The following is a 19466-nucleotide window of genomic DNA, read 5'->3' on the forward strand; positions in this document are numbered from 1 at the left end:
ATGTGAAAATAAGAAGAAATGCCCCTTAAGAGGCGTTTTCACGAAAGGGACTGTACCCATTATTTAGTACTAAAATTTATTTCATATTTTCTTCTTTTTTATCAGCCGACAATCCTCTCTATAATAATAAGTTTTGTGCTTTGTTTCTTATGGATGTTATCTTTCTTGTTAAAGGCGAAGCTTTTCTATAATTAGGGTTGGTCTGTCCGTACGACCGTCCTTCCGTACGTCAGTCACAGAGAGTTATCTCTTTTCGTTAATTTAAACAGGTTAGAATTGTCCTATCGATTTCAAACTTTGCATGATGATTCCTGTAGTAGTTTGGTTCAATTTAGAAAGCGTAGCAACTCTATAATCAATACCAGAATTCTGTACTTGCATTTGAAACATGTCGATTTTTAACTTTTTTGACAACAAATTTTGTATGTTAAAATTATCCGATTCTTCTGATTTTTTGAAAACTGATTCCTATTACAACAAGGTACAATGTTATAAGCAAAGCATCTCTATAAACAGTTTTGCAACAAATTTACTTACAATATTGTTTGTATTTATGCATTAATATTCTGCTAATTCAGTTCTGACAATCTACAAGTGTTAATGTTTGTTTGCCCTTCCATTTCAGAGCTTCGCTTTTATGGATGTTGTCATCCTTGTTATTAATATTTCGCAGTCTAGTATTCTAAATCTGGGTATTTGCCCCCTCCCCATTTGAAAAAGCTTGCACACCATTACCTCCCAGACAACGTTTTTTAAAAGCAAAGCTTTTCTATAAATAGGGTCGGTCCGTCCGTCCGTCCGAAATAGATAGCTTTTATTCGTTAATTTAGGCATGTTAGAATTGTCCTATCGATTTCAAACTTTGCATGGTGATTCCTGTAGTATTTAGGTACGATTTAAAAAGCGTAGCAATTACCATAACGTTTACATTAACGTTTGTCCTACCGTTTCAGTGCTTCGCTGTTATGGATGTTGTCATCCTTGTTTGATATAATAAGAATAGCGTTGCTTTTAACAAGAATGATAAACATGCATTTTTATGAAGTTACAAGAATGACAAAATCCATAAAAGCGAAGCCTTGAAACTGTATGACAGACGAACATTAACTCTTATAGAGTATCAGAACTGAATTTACAAAATATAAATATAAAATTTTTGACAAAATTATATGTATATTTTTAAAAGCGAAGCTTTTCTATAATTAGGGTCGGTCCGTCCGTCCAAGATTTTTTCGTTAATTTAGGCATGTTAGAATTGTCCTATCGATTTCAAACTTTGTATGGTGATTCCTGTAGTAGTTAGGTACAATTTAGAAAGAGTAGCAACTCTATAAGCATTACCAGAATGTCCGTACATCCATTTTAAACATTGATTTTTCTACTTTTTTGAAAACAAATTTTTGATGTGATTTTTGGTATATTGATTCAGAAGACAACAAAGAACAATATTCAAGCGAAGCAACTCTATAATCAAGTCCTAAAAATGTAGGAATGTCCATAAGCAGTATCCTGTATCAAGCAGTTTTTCACCAAATTTATTTACAATTTTGCGTTGCCTCTTATACATTATATTCTGACTATTCAGTTCAGACACTATACAAGTGTTAATGTCCGTTTGACCTACCGTTTCAGTTCTTCGCTTTTATGGATGTTGTCATCCTTGTTGTAACAAAACTTCTTAAATACAGAATTCTGACTTGATTATATAGATGCTTCGCTTATAATATTGTACCTTTTTTATTAGGAATCAGTATTTCAGTCAATCGGATATGAAATAAAATTATATTATTAAAAAAGATAAAAATCAACATGTTTAAAATGAACTTACGGACATTCTAGTAACGATTATAGAGTTGCTACGCTTTCTAAATCGTACCTAACTACTACAGGAATAATCATGCAAAGTTTGAAATCGATAGGACAATTATAACTTGCCTAAATTAACGGAAAAAGCTATCAGTTACTACAGACGAACTGACACTAATGATAGAAAAGGTTTGCTTTTAAAAATTAAGTCAAGTAGTGCAGATATAATTAAATCTATTTATACATTTATGAACAATTTATCTCTAAGTAGTGAAGTTTTTTTTTGTCTATAAGATGTGCAGCTATATAGAACTAACTATTATATACCCTCCCCCAAAAAAATTTTGAAAGTACATTTGATCCCCAATTTCCTCCCCTCTGACCTTCGAAGGGCCTCATTTTAACCACCCTCCAAAAAAATAAAGCTTGGACGTCCTAGTATTTATGTCCTGAAATAGTCAGGGAACTTAATGGATAAGAGACTGGCTAATAAATTGATGTACATCTCCAATTTTAAAACACAAATTTGCCCCTTCTGTAGATTACAATTAGTGGTAAAAGTATTTGGACACTCAATTTAATAACCAACCAATCTAATTTCATTTAAATTTCTCAATATTGTTTGGCCAACGAATAAGAAAACGTAAATATAAAACTTTGAGAACAAGTGTTTTAAACAGCTCATTGTCCTCTCTCTCTCTCTCTCCCTCTCTCTCTCTCTCTCTCTCTCCCCTTCCCTCCCTCTCTCTCCCTCCCTCCCTCCCTCTCCGTCTCTTGAAGAAAATCTAGCTGACAATTTTATATTAATAAGGAAAATTATGATCATTAATAGCGAAGCAAAATATTTTAAATAGAATGTCTAATAAGAACTATGAAATCCTATCCATACTAACATAACAATAGCATTATGTAATTATTTCTAATTGAAGAAATAGCGCAGCAATATATGTTTCTTATTTTAATAATATACAGCTATAAAATAAAAGTGCACTTCAAACTAGCTATACTTATTCTAACCAAGTACAATTTCAACAATAAGTAGCACAACAAAACCAGCCAACTATTTATTGTGCAAAGCTTGAAACTAATGCATTGCAATGGGACAGATTTTATTAATTACGGATGTACAGACCTAACTTAATTACCTCCTAAAAACTCGTGGTATCAAGGACGTCCAAGCTTTTTTTTTGGATAGGGGGGGTAGCCATCCCTTTATAAGTAAAGTTTAATAAAATTATAGCTTTTTTATCCAACGAATAGATCAATGTGTTTTTAAAACTTTACCCTCCTCCCTGAAGATATTCAAATTGATTCTCTAAGTAATATACTTGAAAAAATAGATTGACGATAATATGTCTGCCAAGGCTATCATTTTAACAGCTATATAGTCGACGACTATATTAATTTGAACTTTTTTCCACTTCTATTTTTAGCAAAGCTACTCTATAATTATCTTTGTCCTTTAGACTGTTCGTAACTCTATGTGGGCAATGCTAATGTTTAAGATAGACCGCTTAAATATTTGGTACTAAAGTTTATTTCATATTTTTTTTCTTTTCTATATCAGCTGACCATCCTCTCTAATAATAAGTTTTTTGCTTTGTTTCTTGTGGATATTGTCATCCTTGTTATTAATGTTGCAAAGTCTAGTATTTACAAACTGGTTATTTTCCCCCTCCCTATTTAAATATGCTTGCACGCCCTTGAACAAGAATGACAAGCATGCATCTTTATAAAATACTTGAATTGAATACTACGCTTCTTAGATCGTACCTAACTGTTTGAATTTGATAGGACAATTATGACATATCTAAATTATTCAAAAGAGCTATGCGTTTTGAACGGACATATGGAAAGACCAACCAGAATTATAGGACATTTAACAATTGTTACTTATGCATAGCTAACTTCTTTTCAGGGATCGAAAGGGATAAGACAATGGCCGATGATTTGATGTACATCCCCAATGATGGTACACAAAATTATCCCTTCTGTAGATTACAATTATTGGTTGAAAGTCCCCAAAGTTTTCAACGAAGTTTGCAATGAATAAGAAAACATTATCATAAGACTTTGGGGACTATAGTAATAAAGAGCCCAATGTCCCCTCCCTCCCCAACTACTATACTGTTTTTTTTTCAGAGAAAGAGGGGACAATGGGTTGTTTATTACACTAGTTCTCAAATTATTATAAAAATGTTTTCCTATTCATTGGCTTTTCAACTTTGGGCTCTTTAGTTAATTTTGATTTGTTGTTTCATTAAGTTGAAAGTTCAAACGTTTCAACCAATAATTTTAATCTACAGAAACGGTGATTTTGTGTATAATCATTGGGGAAGTACATCAATTTATCAGCCATTGTCTTATCCCTTTAGATCCCTGGTTTTTTTTTAAAGCGACTTTGTATAATTGGGGTAGAATTATCTTATTGATAATCAACAAATATTATTTTTTTTTTATAAATATGTTGTTGGCATAGAGTTAGCGTAAAACTTATTTCTTGATGTAAATGAAGGGAAGTGGGTAATAACTGCAGAAAAAGGGGAAGGAGATTGTGGGGAAATTTTCACTTAGAATTGTTTGTTAGTATCCAATCCCTTTTCCTTGGTTTTACTACTTTGGAGCTTCGCTTTTGTATGTTTCCTCGTCAAAAGAGAAGCTTTTTATATAGTTAGGGTCTGTTTGTCCATACATAATTGTTATATTTCATTAATTTTACATGTTAAAATGTTCTTTCCATTTCAAACTTTTCATAATTATTCTATAAATGTTATCAGAAAGTCCACACATCCATTTAAAACATTTTATTTTTATCAATTAGTTCAAGTGTCCTTTGATATGTTTAGGTGAAATTTTGGAAAGTTTAATATAAGGGGGGGGGGGGCTGAGGTGCATTTATAAAATTGAGAGATATTTCCTGATATTCATTTTAGCAGACTGATTTTTAGATGATGCTCTTACTTGAAGTAGCCTAGCTAAAAGATGACCAATATCATTGGTCAACTGTCTATAATTAATACTACAATTAATCCTTCAAAGCTTAGAATCCACCTGCTTGACGTATAACATTGTCAGTGATAAAAGGGATAAAACAATGGATGATACATCAAAATACCCCTTCTAAATTCTATAATTATTGGTTAAAACGTTTGGACACTGCTGGTATATTAATTGACTAATCAAATTTAATAAAAGTACCCAAAGTGTAGAGCGAATGAACTAAAACTTTGGTATTATTGTAATATACAGTTCAATGTCTCCTCCCTCTCTTTTTGACCAGGTAGGGAGGGGACATTGGGCTTTAAATTACGCTGGCACCCAAAGTTATCTTCGGTTGACAACACTTACAGGTTTTTCTTATTAAATTTTGAATGTTTTTTTTCTACATTAGAAGAGTGCAAATTTTTCAACCAATAATTTTATTCTACAGTAGGATTATCTTGTTTATCATCATTTGGGATATGAATAAATGTTTTGTCCATTGGTTTATCTCTTGAATTCCTGTTAAATCTTTAACGTTTTTTCATTTATTTGCACAACAACTTTAGGGACTTTTTTACTCATTTTGAGTCTCCAAATGTTTTAACTACTAATTATAATTTACAGAAGGGGTAATTTTGTGCATCATCATTGGAGATGTATGTTAAGGCGGGTTGATTTTCCACTTTTTTGTTTACACAATTTTTTTTAGTAAAAGTCCCTAAAGTTGTTAAATCAGCGAATGAGTAAACGTTATTAAAAAACTTTGGGGACCAGTGTAATAAATAGCTCATTGTTCCCTCTCTCTCTGGACAATGTGGTGATAAAACTTTGGGTACTTTCTTTTTCCCTACATTGGGCTGTTTATAACACTGGTACACAAAGTTTTATGATAATGTTTTCTCATTCGTTGGTTTAATAACTTTTACAAAATTATGATTGGTTGATTTATTATATTGAGTGTTCAAACGTTTCAACCACTAATTTTAATCTTCAGAAGGTGTTGCCATTGTGTGCCATTGATATGTACATCCATTTATCTGCCATTGTCTTATCCCTGAGTTTCATTACATATTGCTATTTTCTTCAGGGATCTAAAGGGATAAGGCAAGGGCCGATAAATTGTTGTTGTATATCCCAAATGATAATACACAAAATTAACCCATCTGTAGATTGAAATAAGTGGTTGAAACGTTTGAACACTCAACTTTATGAACCAATCAATAAAAATACAATAAATATCCCTAGAGCTGGCGAGACAAAGAACAAGGAAAGGTTATTAGAAAACTTTGGGGAATAGTGTATTAAAATGCCCATGGTTTTACCCTCCCTGTATTTTATTTCTAATTAGCGGCTACACCCCTAAAAGCCTCTAATGGGGGGGGGGGGACGAATCAACTCCCCTTAATATTCAATTTTAGTTTTATAAAGAAAAGGTAAAAAACATCTTTTCAGGACCTATGAGAAGCTACATTGTTAATTAGAACCATATTGGTTCAGCAGTTAGAGAGATCCCATTGTATTAACAGACAAACTGACACTCTCATATAGACATCCTGTTACTTTTATATAAGGAGAAACAAATATATGAATTGTTACTTTCAATAGATAGATAGTAAAGTTTAAGTTTTAAAAGGAAAAAAAAATATATTTTAGAAAACTATATTAAAGGACCTAGGAAATCTTCTACAAATCCCTTATCCCTTATCCCTGCTTGTATGTTTGTACAATATAGTTGAGAAATTTTTTATGTAGATTTCTAAAATGAGGTTGAATTTTTAAAATTTTGCTTTTTTGTATGTTTTTTTTAAACAAAAAATTTAATCGACACATTTACACAATTTTCCGCCATCTAAAAAAAGCTTTAGATATTTTTTGATCTATACCGCCTTAGAAGAGTTTTTTAATTTTGAAGATCAAAATTTTCAATATAATTCTAAAAACATTTAAAACTTTAATCTTCTATTATTTCTATTACTGCGATTAAGTTTTCAACTAAACAAAATCTACAAAACACATTATACATTAACACTCATTTTTTTTTTATTTCACAATAGATTTAATAAGTTTTAAACGAAGAACACTATGAAAACAAATCCAAGGCTTAAACAATAATAACCCATATTCTTAACTTGAAAATTTTGCAGCAGTTAATAATAATTATTTGACATCAACATCACCCTTTAAATATTTCCCATGTGTTATTTTGTAATTTAAGGCTTAAGTATTTTAAAACCCTTTTAAAGAGTATTCCTTTATTATTCTTGACTTCTATTGTATGCAGACACTTGTAGTATGGGCTTACAAACGTTTTTGTATAGGTGCTTTAGAGGAAAATATTGTAAATACTCAATTTTATTGTTTTTAGATCTAAAATACCCTAAATATCATCAAAAACTAATAAAATTTTTACTTAAGTTTTCCCCAAACGCTTTTATGAAAGAGTGTAGTAAGCATTAATCAATACAATCAAAAGAATCATTTTATTGGGTCAATGTTGCCAAAATTCTAATACTATTATGGCCACAAATCAAACAAAAAAAATCACAAACATAAAACATTCTTTTAACGCACGGTCAAAATAAAATTTAACCATTTTTTTCTATAATAAGAATATAGAAATATTGATATTAAAAGAATGGTGACACTTATGGCGGATTAGAATAAGTTTTCTCAATAAAAAGACGACATTTTACATCTTAAGGCGGATTTTTCCTAAATTAACCGATTAAATTTTTTTTATAAAAAACTATAAAAATAACTTATTTTTCAAAAAAATAATTTAATTTATTAAATCTTTAAATAAAATTTCACAAGATTGTTGTAACACTTCTTTCATATAATTGATTCTAGGAGGATTTGCGGAAGATTTCCTAGGTCCTTTAAATAGTTGGAGAAAATATTTTGTGTTGTATCTTTTTTAGATATCCTTTCCGGTTAGTTTTTTTTTCTAGATAATCGTTTTTGTGGTTAAATTTTTGTGTTATATAACAATCAAGTTATTTGCATAAACCACAGAGGGAGTGGACATTGGACTGGAAATTATACTGGTTCTATAATCTCTAATTTGTTGGCTTAAAATCTTTGAATATTATTTAAAAATATTGATTGGATGTTACATGCCAAACATACAGACTGAAAGTTTTAAAAATTTTCATTAAAATTGTGTAAAAGTTAGAAGAACACTTTAGATTATAAGTACTGAGTCATTTAAAAAAAGGTTTTAGTAGGATTATAATCAATGTTATTTTGTGTTTCGTGCAAAAAAATTGGTGACAGCTAGGAGTAAAAAAATTACAGTAAAGGTTGCATATTTGTGTAATTTAAAAAGAAATTTTGTAAATCTATCATTCAAAATAAGAGACAAAAAAACTTTATGGGGGGGAGGATATTACAAAAAATATAGAAACTACTTCAAAATATATCACAATATAAATCTTGATCTTAGCTACATTAACAAAAACAAAAAATATTGTTGCATATTCTGTGTTCTTTAGTTTTTTTTTCTGATATATTATTATTATTTAGTTTAATGTATAATTTGTATAATTGAATGTTGAAATCAAATATTCATAGATATCTAATTAATAGTATTAAATTTTTCCTTATTTTTTGCATCAAAGGGGTAGTTGCAAGAATTGCATTTAAACTTGAATTTAGTGAACTGCATATTTTTTTATGTTCAATAGTTTATCTAGAGGACATACATTTGTAATAATTTCAATTTTCTACCAGGTAGTTTTAAAAATATCAAGACTTGAAAATGATATATGTTAGATGGTATTTTTGTAACTTATGTTTGCCATCAAACTTTTTTAATGCACTTTATGCAACTATCCCTTTAGATATTATATGTTGATTTGTAATCATTTCTAATTAGTATACCTATTGTCAAAAATTAATTTAACACAAAATTTTAGAATCACTTCAATGTCAGGTTGTTATTTTTTTTAGTCTGGTGTTGAGGTGGTTTTGAAAATCTTAAAACTATATCATAACTTATTTTTAAATTGTTGATGAACAGTTTTTGATGCAGTTACCACACAAACAAAGAAATGAGAAACCAAGAAAGAGAAAATTTTCAATAGAATAACTTAATTAAAAGATTGTTACATAAGTACAAAATCGTTTATGATAGTTACTTCTGTTGACCCATTTGCACAACTAGAACAACCAGAATCTTTTGAAGAGTACCATCATTTAATTTTATAGTTTTATATTTTTTAATTAAATATTTTTTAATTTTGTAAAATTTATTGCTATTAAAATCAAAATATCAGAATTATTATTTGTTTAGATAAAGAGTATGACTATTTGTCATTAAGAGTCAGATTAGAGTATGACTATTTTTCACTTGAATTCAGATTAGAGTATGACTGTTTGTCACTAAAAGGCAGTTTAGAGTATGACTGTTTGTCACTAAAAGTCAGTATGGAGTATGACTGTTTGTCACTAAAAGTCAGTTTAGAGTATGACTATTTGTCATCAAATATCAGATTAGAGTATGACTGTTTGTCATCAAAAGTCAGGTTAGAGTATGACTGTTTGTCATCAAATGTCAGATTAGAGTATGACTGTTTGTCATCAAATGTCAGATTAGAGTATGACTGTTTGTCATCAAATGTCAGATTAGAGTATGACTGTTTGTCTTCAAATGTCAGATTAGAGTATGACTAATTGTCTTCAAATGTCAGATTAGAGTATGACTGTTTGTCATCAATTGTCAGATTAGAGTATGACTGTTTGTCATCAAATGTCAGATTAGAGTATGACTGTTTGTCATCAATTGTCAGATTAGAGTATGACTGTTCGTCATCAAATGTCAGATTAGAGTATGACTGTTTGTAATCAAATGTCAGATTAGAGTATGACTGTTTGTCATCAAATGTCAGATTAAAGTATGACTGTTTGTCTTCAAATGTCAGATTATAGTATGACTGTTTGTCATCAATTGTCAGATAAGAGTATGACTGTTTGTCATCAAATGTCAGATTAGAGTATGACTGTTTGTCATCAAATGTCAGATTAAAGTATGACTGTTTGTCACTAAAAGTCAGTTAGGAGTATGACCATTTGTTATCAAATGTCAGATTAGAGTATGACTGTTTGTCATCAAATGTCAGATTAGAGTATGACTGTTTGTCACTAAAAGTCAGTTAGGAGTATGACCATTTGTTATCAAATGTCAGATTAGAGTATGACTGTTTGTCATCAAATGTCAGATTAGAGTATGACTGTTTGTCATCAAATGTCAGATTAGAGTATGACTGTTTGTCTTCAAATGTCAGATTAGAGTATGACTGTTTGTCATCAATTATCAGATTAGAGTATGACTGTTTGTCATCAAATGTCAGATTAGAGTATGACTGTTTGTCATCAAATGTCAGATTAAAGTATGACTGTTTGTCACTAAAAGTCAGTTAGGAGTATGACCATTTGTTATCAAATGTCAGATTAGAGTAGGACTGTTTGTTATCAAATGTCAGATTACAGTATGACTGTTTGTCATCAAATGTCAGATTAGAGTATGACTGTTTGTCATCAAATGTCAGATTACAGTATGACTGTTTGTCATCAAATGTCAGATTAGAGTATGACTGTTTGTCATCAATTGTCAGATTAGAGTATGACTGTTTGTCATCAAATGTCAGGTTAGAGTATGACTGTTTGTCATCAAATGTCAGATAAGGGATTAACTGGGCAAATTTTGAGGGTCAATTTAATCACAGATTACGATCTTAATCACCTGAACTTTGCTCACATTGAGTCAGATTCGTCAGATTATAATCTGAAATCCCCCCTGACAGATTAAAAATTTGGCGGCAAATCCTGAGTAATCTGAGTTTTAGTACCTTTTTGCGCAAAAACACAGGTTTTGTCAGATTACAATCTGACGAAATGTAATCAAATGTCAGAGTTGATTGATGAGGGGCGGGCAGATTAAAACCTGAGGAAAACCTGTCAAAACTCAGATTAGACAAGGTTTTGTCACTACTTGTCAGATTTAAAAACTACTAGGGCTAAGAACCAGTTGTAATCCACCGGATATTAATCGGTTTCGAAGCGATACAGGAATAAAATGTCTTACCTCGCCTTCTGCTTCACTGTGTGACAAATCATTTCCTTCTGCATCTAAAATCATAAAATATAAATCATTCTAGTGAAATTAGGGTTTCACATTAATCCTTATATAAAAGTAACAAGAAGTCTCTAAAAAATCGAAAAACGTTTGACCGATAAGGTTCTCCTTTACAGTAAAGCTTCTTGTAGGACTAGGGGAGGGTAACCCGAAATATTCTATAAAATCTTTTTTATCACAGCTAAAATCAGAAGTGGTGGATCGACTTATTTTTTTTGATTTTGAGTATAATGTTCACTTTAGTTTGCAAGTATCGTGTATTTTTATTGGTGATTTTTTTTCTTGTCTAGGTAGAAACAAAAGATTTTTGAATGAACAATGTATTTGTACCTGAACCTAGGTCAGGAGAGTTGCCACTGGGCTGTACAATGTCCACGTGATCCAAGTCCACTCCAAGTTTTTCTCCAATTGTCTGCAGAGAAAAAAAATCAATGAAATCCTTTTTTTGTAAGTGTCTCTACCGAAAAAGAATCTGGCTAACCGCTGAACCAATATGCTCTCCTTTACAATATTATAGCTTCTCATGGGTCCTGGGATGGTTTGTAACTATTTTTGGGGAAGGTACCAGCACCCTCCCAAAGCAAAAAAAATACCAAAAAACATCTTTAGATGCCGCTAGAGGACTTCATTGGCATAGAAAATATTTTTAAGTGCCACCAGAGGCCTCTAGGGGATTAGCCGCTGGTTAGAAACATAAACGAACGAAAACTACCTTATTAAATTCTTCTCCATTGCGCTTGGATTCTTCGATTGCTGCCATTGCCTTCTCAATCTTATCCTAAAATGAAATTGTTGGGGTTGGTGGTTTTCAATTTAGAGATTTTGTACCTACAGTAAATATTTGTTTACCAAATACATGAAGATTCTTTAAAACAAAATGCTCATGTAACTCTTAGAGGCAAATGCAAAATTTAAAACTATGATATCTCAATTTATTGAAAATAATGTCAAGTAATGTCAGGGATCAAAGGGATAAGACAATGGTTGATAAAGTGATGTACATTCCCAATGATGATACACAAAATTAACCCTTCTGCATTTTACAATCAGTTGAAAAACTTAAACTCAACTTAATGAACCAACGAAACAAAATTCAATTAAAGTTTCCCAAGTGGGTGAACGAATTAGAAAATGCTATTATAAACTTTGGGGACTAGTGTTATTACCAGCCCATTTAAAAAATGTTTTACAAACCCAGACAGAACCTTGTGCAAGCCACTAATATTTTACCTGCAAATCCTTCGCCTTCTCAGGGCTATCCTTGGAGTCCTTGGTGGCGTCTGATTTCTTTTCTGTCGGGCTCTTTCTATCCTTATCCCTGTCTGAACTTCTAAAATATACAAATTACAAGATTGGTTTTTATTAAACTTTCTATCCTTTAAGAGAGAAAGGGGACAATGGGCTATTCATTACACTAATAACGTTTTCTTATTAGTTGGCTTAACAGCTTTGGGGACTGTAGTTTATTTTGATTCGTTGATTTATTAATTTGAGTGTTGAAACGTTTCAACCACTACTTTTAGTGCACAGAAGGGGTAATTTTGTGTATCATCATTGGGAATACATCAATTTATCGGCCACTGTCTTAGCCCTAAATGCTAATCAAGGAAATAAACCCCCTTCTCCTTAGGTATATAAAAACAAAATTGAAAGGGAAAGGTAAAATATTGTATAAGCGTAAACCCTGTGGGAAGTCCTAGCCCTGTGGGGCTACCCTAATCTATCCAGAGTGAAACATACAATAAATAAAACTACACCACCTTATTTCCAATTTATTTCAAAATAAGGAGGGGTTTGACAAAACACTTTGAGGAAAACTCCCAAAAATCTAGATGTCCCTTCACGTATAGTAGCATTAACACAAAAAAAGATGCATACCTGTCACATGATATTACGTAACCTATATAAAACACTTAATGTAGACCACTATTTTAAATCATGAGAGATTAACAAAACATTCCCCCTACTCTTACTACCGGTTTTACGATCTTTCCAGCAGAAGATACTATTTTTACGTCTCTAGTATGACGCAGTGTGGTCCAGACTTATGCCTCGCATCAAGAAACTAGGAGGGAAGGGACGTTGGACTATAAATAATACTAGTCCCCATAGTTTTCAAGTTATTTTTTTATCATTTGTTGAGATTTTAAAGCCAATTTCATTCTACAAAAGGGATAATTTTATTTGACATTATAGGGGAAATTATCGTCCATTGTCTTATCCCTTAAGATCCAAGAAGAAACTAAGGCTGATGATCAATGAACCATTTTTCCAGCATGACTTCGAAACTCATAAATATCAGCTGGATGAAAACTGGTTCTCAGCCATACAAAAAATTCCTCTATATCATGTTCATCGTACTATAGACAATGCTGTGGGGTTAACAAAACTGGTTTCAAACCAGGGTTGGCAGGAAAAGTCCAGGGCAGATTGAACCACATGGCTTTATCCGGTTTTGCCCACCAACAAAAATCAAAACTCCGCGGAAAGCTGTCTATAATACGATGCTACAAATAACTATTCTTACTTTGATTTACGATGTCTGGAGGAAGAAGAACTATGATGATGATCCTTCTTGTCATCCTTAGAACTCTTCCCATCCTTATCCCTAAGAAATGAATGTCAAAGTAGCGCAGCTACTCTACTTTATAATTAGAACTAGCGGTTTCGCCCCTAACCTCTAGAGGCTTTGCCCCAAGAGGTTTGATCAAACCAATTTTTCGTATTTTAGATTTAAAAGAAAAATTCTTTTTTTTGAGGGGGGGAGAGGGGTATTTTTCATTTTTTGGGGGGGTTAGGGGTGTCCCACCCCCCAAGAAAATAGTTATAAACCTTCCCGGGACCTATGAGAAGCTACCCTGTAAAGGTGAACCCCATCGGTTCAGCGATTAGCGAGATCCTTCGCTACAAAGAAACAAACAGACTGACAGACATCGTTCTACTTTGTATTAAAGATATGTCTGCCAGTCACTACACTTTCGTCCCGCCACTCGACTCTCCTTAGTCACATGTCCAGTTCCATTTCTACATTTACTTTTTCTGAACATATTACTGTTAGGTATGAAAAGTTTTTAGGATCATGTAAAGAAAACAAAGTAGCGGGTTTCGTCGTACTTTCATAGTAGCTTTTGATAGATTATTTTAGGTTAGATTAGGTAAATGTTAATGATCAGATTGCCCGGCTGGCTTAGAAAAATGGCCCCGCTGGGGCTAGAAATAGGAAAAAGGCTCTTTGAAAATACGACGAAACCTGTTAGCTATTTCGTTCTCTATCTCTGATCCTGTTTTTCTTACTGTTCATTATTCTTGTTGTTTGTTTACTTATGCTGCGCTACTTAAAGACATTATTCTTTATTGTCTTTGTTTTGAACGATTCTAATCTTTATCTAATTAAATAATCAAATCTAATACTTCCTTAAATTCGGAAAAAAAGATTTTTTCCCTAGAAGGTCAATTATGCAAATAACCCATCCGACTTTATTTTTAAAAATATCTGATTTAATCACATAAAACCAGAAACAACACTTCTGATTTAATTTCTTAAGCAAATCATTTCCTGAGAAATTATTCAATTCAAATCTTACTTATTGCATAATTAAATAAACTGAAATATAACTCCCATTTGGTACTAAATGTGTACACTTTAATAATATGGTCAATCCTTCAATCTATTTCTATTGGCCCAATTTAGTGACTTGGGAATCTACTTAATCGACTTAACTTTCAGCTGGAACAACCAAGGAAAATTAAACCTTTCTTTTATGAAAGTGAATCTTTACACATGCACATGGGCAATTTTAATTTTAGCTTTAAGCCCTGTGATGGCAATTTTTCTCCCCTATTCTTATAAAAAAAATTACAGAAACCTTAGATGCAATGAGCGCAGCTGCGAGTGACAATAAAATTGTATTATGGTTGATTACCTGTGTTTATCCCCTGAGCTGTGTTTATACCAGCTGGTACTAGTATTACTTTTATGGCAGCTGTTTTTACCTGTGTTTATCCCCCGAGCTGTGTTTATGCCGGCTGCTACTACTGCTGCTGCTGCTCTTATGGCAGCTGTTCTTACCTGTGTTTATCCCCTGAGCTGTGTTTATACCAGCTGCTACTAGTACTACTTTTATGGCAGCTATTCTTACCTGTGTTTATCCCCTGAGCTTTTTTATACCAGCTGCTACTACTGCTGCTGCTACTCTTATGGCAGCTGTTCTTACCTGTGTTTATACCCTAAGCTGTGTTTATACCAGCTGCTACTACTGCTGCTGCTACTCTTATGACAGCTGTTCTTACCTTTGTTTATCCCCAGAGATGTGTTTATGACAGCTGCTACTACTGCTGCTGCTACTCTTATGGCAGCTGTTTATGCCGGCTGCTACTACTACTGCTGCTACTCTTATGGCAGCTGTTCTTACCTGTGTTTATCCCCTGAGCTATGTTTATACCAGCTGCTACTACTGCTGCTGCTACTCTTATGGCAGCTGTTCTTACCTGTGTTTATCCCCTGAGCTGTGTTTATGCCGGCTGCTACTACTGCTGCTGCTGCTCTTATGGCGGCTGCTCTTGTGATGGCTGCTACTTGAACGGCTGTAATAAAAAAGTTTTAGTGGCGGGTATTGCTAATACAAATCTGTAGCTATACAAAATGAAGGTAATTCATTGTCCAATCTTTTTGGAGACTCTTTTTAGATAATTTGATGGAGAAGTGAAATAGTGTGGGAATAAAAGTTATTTATCACATCGTATTATACACAACTCTCCGCGGATTTTAAAATGAAAGATAATAAGATTGTTAGCCCGGGCCTACGGTCAGTCGGGGATACCTGGTATAAATGCTATGATTTTTATTTAATATTCGTGGAAAATTGTTTGTAATACGATGTTATACATGATTTCTTAGTATGGCTAAAACCGGTTTTAATCCAACGGATATTAATCGGTTTTGAAGCCATACTGGAAAAAATATATTATGTCATTCTTACCTAGATTTATGATGGCTTTTATGTTTATGGCTGCTTGAACTTCTTCTATGGCTACTTTTACTAAAAAACAAACAAGGATATGTCAATTGAAGTTTAATTCAACTCCCCCCTCCTCCAAACCTCAAAAAAATGAATAAAATTTAGATAAATCTAAAAAATAAGCTTTGGCGCAAAAGTTTTTGTTAATTCTTCGGACTTGCTTTAAAGTTTTGATATGTTTTTGGCGAAGATTCAGATTGATTGTCTTTATTGGCGATTATCAAGTGATATTTTATCCGTTAAAACGTCGCACAATGGACGCGCTTTAAAGTTTTGATGTAATTTTTTAACGAAAGTTTCAGATTAATTATCTGTCTTTATTGAGGGATTCTTTTATTCTAAGATTGACCAAAGCCTCCAGTGATATTTTAACAGTACAAACGGACGCGCTTTGTTAGTTTTGAATTTTAATATATTTTTTGGCGGGAAGTTTCAGATTAGTTACCTGTCTTTATTGGGGGATTCTTTCATTCTGAGATTAACCAATGCCTCCAGTGAAATTTTCCCAGTGCAAACGTCGCATAGTGGATGCACTTTGACCTCACCATGGTTGGGATGCTCTAGTGTGTTCTTGCCTTTAAAAAAATAAGCTTTAAATAAAAATGACTACGGATATAAATTTAAGCAACTGCATAATGTAACTACAGGGTGTTTCAATAGAAACGTCTTTTTAAAATTCTTAATTATGCATAGAAAATAAAATTATTATATAGAATGCTTTATATATTTGGAAAACCTATTCTGGGACATTTATGTTTCAAATATTTAAAAATTATTTTTTCAATAACTTATGCCTCAAAAACCGGTTTTTCCAAAGGCCTTATTTTTGAAGATTTACGGATTTAAGGTTGTGGGAAAAGTGTGCACATTTTTAAAATTCAAATTGCGCGGCTTGTGTTAATAGTAAAAAAGCGTCATGCATATCGTTAGAATCGTCATAAACTCTAGTTTCTAAAAATAAATGTACTATTATAAAGTGCTATTTGTAGTTTAGGAGCTACGTTGAAAAATGTGAGAAATGTTGAAAAGTTTTGAGTAAATTTAAACATTTTACCACGTAGCTCCTTTACTATACATAGCAGATGAATGGTTCTTATATATCCAAAAACTATAGTTCATGACGATTCTAACGGTATGCATAACGTTTTTCTATTATTAATACAAGCCGCGCAATTTAAATTTTAAAAATGTGCACATTTTTTCCACAATCTTTAAATCCATAAATCTTCGAAAATAAGGTCTTTGGAAAAACCGGTTTTTGAGGCATAGGTTATTGAAAAAATAATTTTCAAATATTTGAAACATAAATGTCCCAGAATAGGTTTTCCAAATAGGGTAGTGCGGGGTTAATGCGGTAGGGGGGTCTAATTCCGGTCACTCGACCAACTTTTTTAAAACCGTTTTTTAACGGTGTTCTAAACGTTTGCGAGAGATCTTCAGAAAAGCAAAGTTGTAGTTTATTGCCTATACTTTCATTTCTTACTTCAGCAAATTTTTGTCAGATCACTCCTTCTATGATTTTTTGCCCTCAAAAAGTTGCAAAAAATTTGCAAAAAAAAAATTTCAAAATAGGCAATGTTCAATCTAAAATTGTGAAAAAATGGTAAGTCCTATTGACCCCCGGGTTTTTGTAAAATGAAAGATATGGCATTCATTTATCGTTTGCAATTGGAGGCATTGTTCTAACTTGATTTTTTCATAATTTTTTTTTCGTCTCAAAAAAAGGGTCTATTCCGGTCACTTTTTTTACTTTTTTTTATTACTGTATTTATCAATTTATAATACCCTAATTTTTTTTTCAGGTGATCTGGAAGCATGAACAACCTAAATGCATGACCTAAGCTTTAATCATTGCCTTGCCTGTTGTGTGATGTACATTACTAGTCATTTTACTGCTTGTATTATGTCATGTTTTGTTGCCTAAGCTTTTCAAATTGTAAAGACATTTAAAATTTTTGTCAGATCACTCCTTCTATGATTTTTTGCCCTCAAAAAGTTGCAAAAAATTTGCAAAAAAAAAATTTCAAAATAGGCAATGTTCAATCTAAAATTGTGAAAAAATGGTAAGTCCTATTGACCCCCGGGTTTTTGTAAAATGAAAGATATGGCATTCATTTATCGTTTGCAATTGGAGGCGTTGTTCTAACTTGATTTTTTCATAATTTTTTTTTCGTCTCAAAAAAAGGGTCTATTCCGGTCACTTTTTTTACTTTTTTTTATTACTGTATTTATCAATTTGTAATACCCTAATTTTTTTTTCAGGTGATCTGGAAGCATGAACAACCTAAATGCATGACCTAAGCTTTAATCATTGCCTTGCCTGTTGTGTGATGTACATTACTAGTCATTTTCCTGCTTGTATTATGTCATGTTTTGTTGCCTAAGCTTTTCAAATTGTAAAGACATTTAAAATTTTTCAGACACATTTTTATAGTAATGGGAAGAGTATATCACCCAAAGGAACGCCAAAAATATTTGCCTGAAGATCTAACAGCTGCATTGGCTCATGTAAGAAGGGGTATGTCTATTAGAAAGACTGCTAGAAGATTTAAAATTCCATATGAAACCCTTGCATCTTTTTCGTATAAGAGGGTGTTCGAGATTTTTGCACGGTTTGGATTTTTTATGTCAAATCGGCTAGGATTAAGCTAGAAAGGTGTTTAAGGTGTCTATAGAAAGCTCTTTGCATGTCCTAACAAAAACTCCCCAGGATATGGGTTCTATCTCCAAGATTTAGAGTACATATTCAAGATTTTGCATTTTCAAAATTCCTGTTGCATAAAATGTGTTGAAATATTAGAGTTAGACCCCATATCATTTCGAGTTAATTGTCATGCATGTAATTTTGCATCTTTAGACATCTTAACCATCCTTGTAGGTCAATCCTAGCCAATTTGAGACAAGAAAAAATGTATCAAAAACTGCTATCAAAACTGGCAGGATTTTTAAAATTAAAATTTTTTTTTGGAAAAAATCACTTTTTTCAAGAAATTCCAAGACCTGCGAATCAGAAATTGCCTCTAATTTATGTATAAAGCTTAAAAAAACCTAATCATATAATAAAAAGTATGATTTTTTTTTAAAAGTTTGCATGAAAAAAATCAATGTTTTTTTTTGCGATTTTACCGACTTTTTTAAAATGGGCAAAATGTGGTCAAAAAATTTTCTGATCTGCATGCGACTAGTACCGTTAGAAAGCTAATGACCTCAGCTTTCTACTCATAGTTTAAAATGTTAAAAAAAATATTTTAAGGGGGTGTTCCACCCCCCCAAAGTCAACTGACCGAAATAGCCCCACCGGTGGGGTTATTCCGGTATAGGCCAACCGCCGCCCTTAAAACCAATTTTTGACCGACTTCTAGTTGCGAGATCTTAACGGGACCAAGACAGGCTTCTTCGTTATTGCCATATCTTTCATTTGCACTCTTAAAAACCGGTAAAAGTTTTTGGGAAGTATGTTTTTTTTAAGTTGAAGCAAAAAATTGACCGGAATAACCCCGCACTACCCTATATAAAGCATTTTA

At 32.3% G+C, this 19466-nt stretch overlaps 1 protein-coding gene across 3 annotated transcripts in view; it reads right to left on the reverse strand.

The window, feature by feature from the left end:
* Positions 1-19466, reverse strand: part of LOC145304204 (death-inducer obliterator 1-like) — a 116136-nt gene that overhangs the window by 54373 nt on the left and 42297 nt on the right. For 2 of the 3 annotated variants that reach the window (XM_080146022.1, XM_080146021.1), the window contains exons 28-35: positions 16388-16517; positions 15904-15963; positions 15413-15508; positions 13452-13532; positions 12155-12254; positions 11637-11702; positions 11255-11336; positions 10874-10917 (exon numbers count right to left, since the gene is read on the reverse strand). In XM_080146022.1, the coding sequence (XP_080002148.1) occupies positions 10874-10917; positions 11255-11336; positions 11637-11702; positions 12155-12254; positions 13452-13532; positions 15413-15508; positions 15904-15963; positions 16388-16517 (659 nt within the window). The remainder of the gene's footprint in view (positions 1-10873; positions 10918-11254; positions 11337-11636; positions 11703-12154; positions 12255-13451; positions 13533-15412; positions 15509-15903; positions 15964-16387; positions 16518-19466) is intronic. The other variant, XM_080146023.1, reaches the window with a different exon arrangement.

This window comes from Acartia tonsa, chromosome 13, assembly GCF_053477335.1.
Source record: "Acartia tonsa isolate MP-2025a chromosome 13, ASM5347733v1, whole genome shotgun sequence".
In the NCBI taxonomy this organism is placed as follows: Eukaryota; Metazoa; Arthropoda; class Copepoda; order Calanoida; family Acartiidae; genus Acartia; species Acartia tonsa.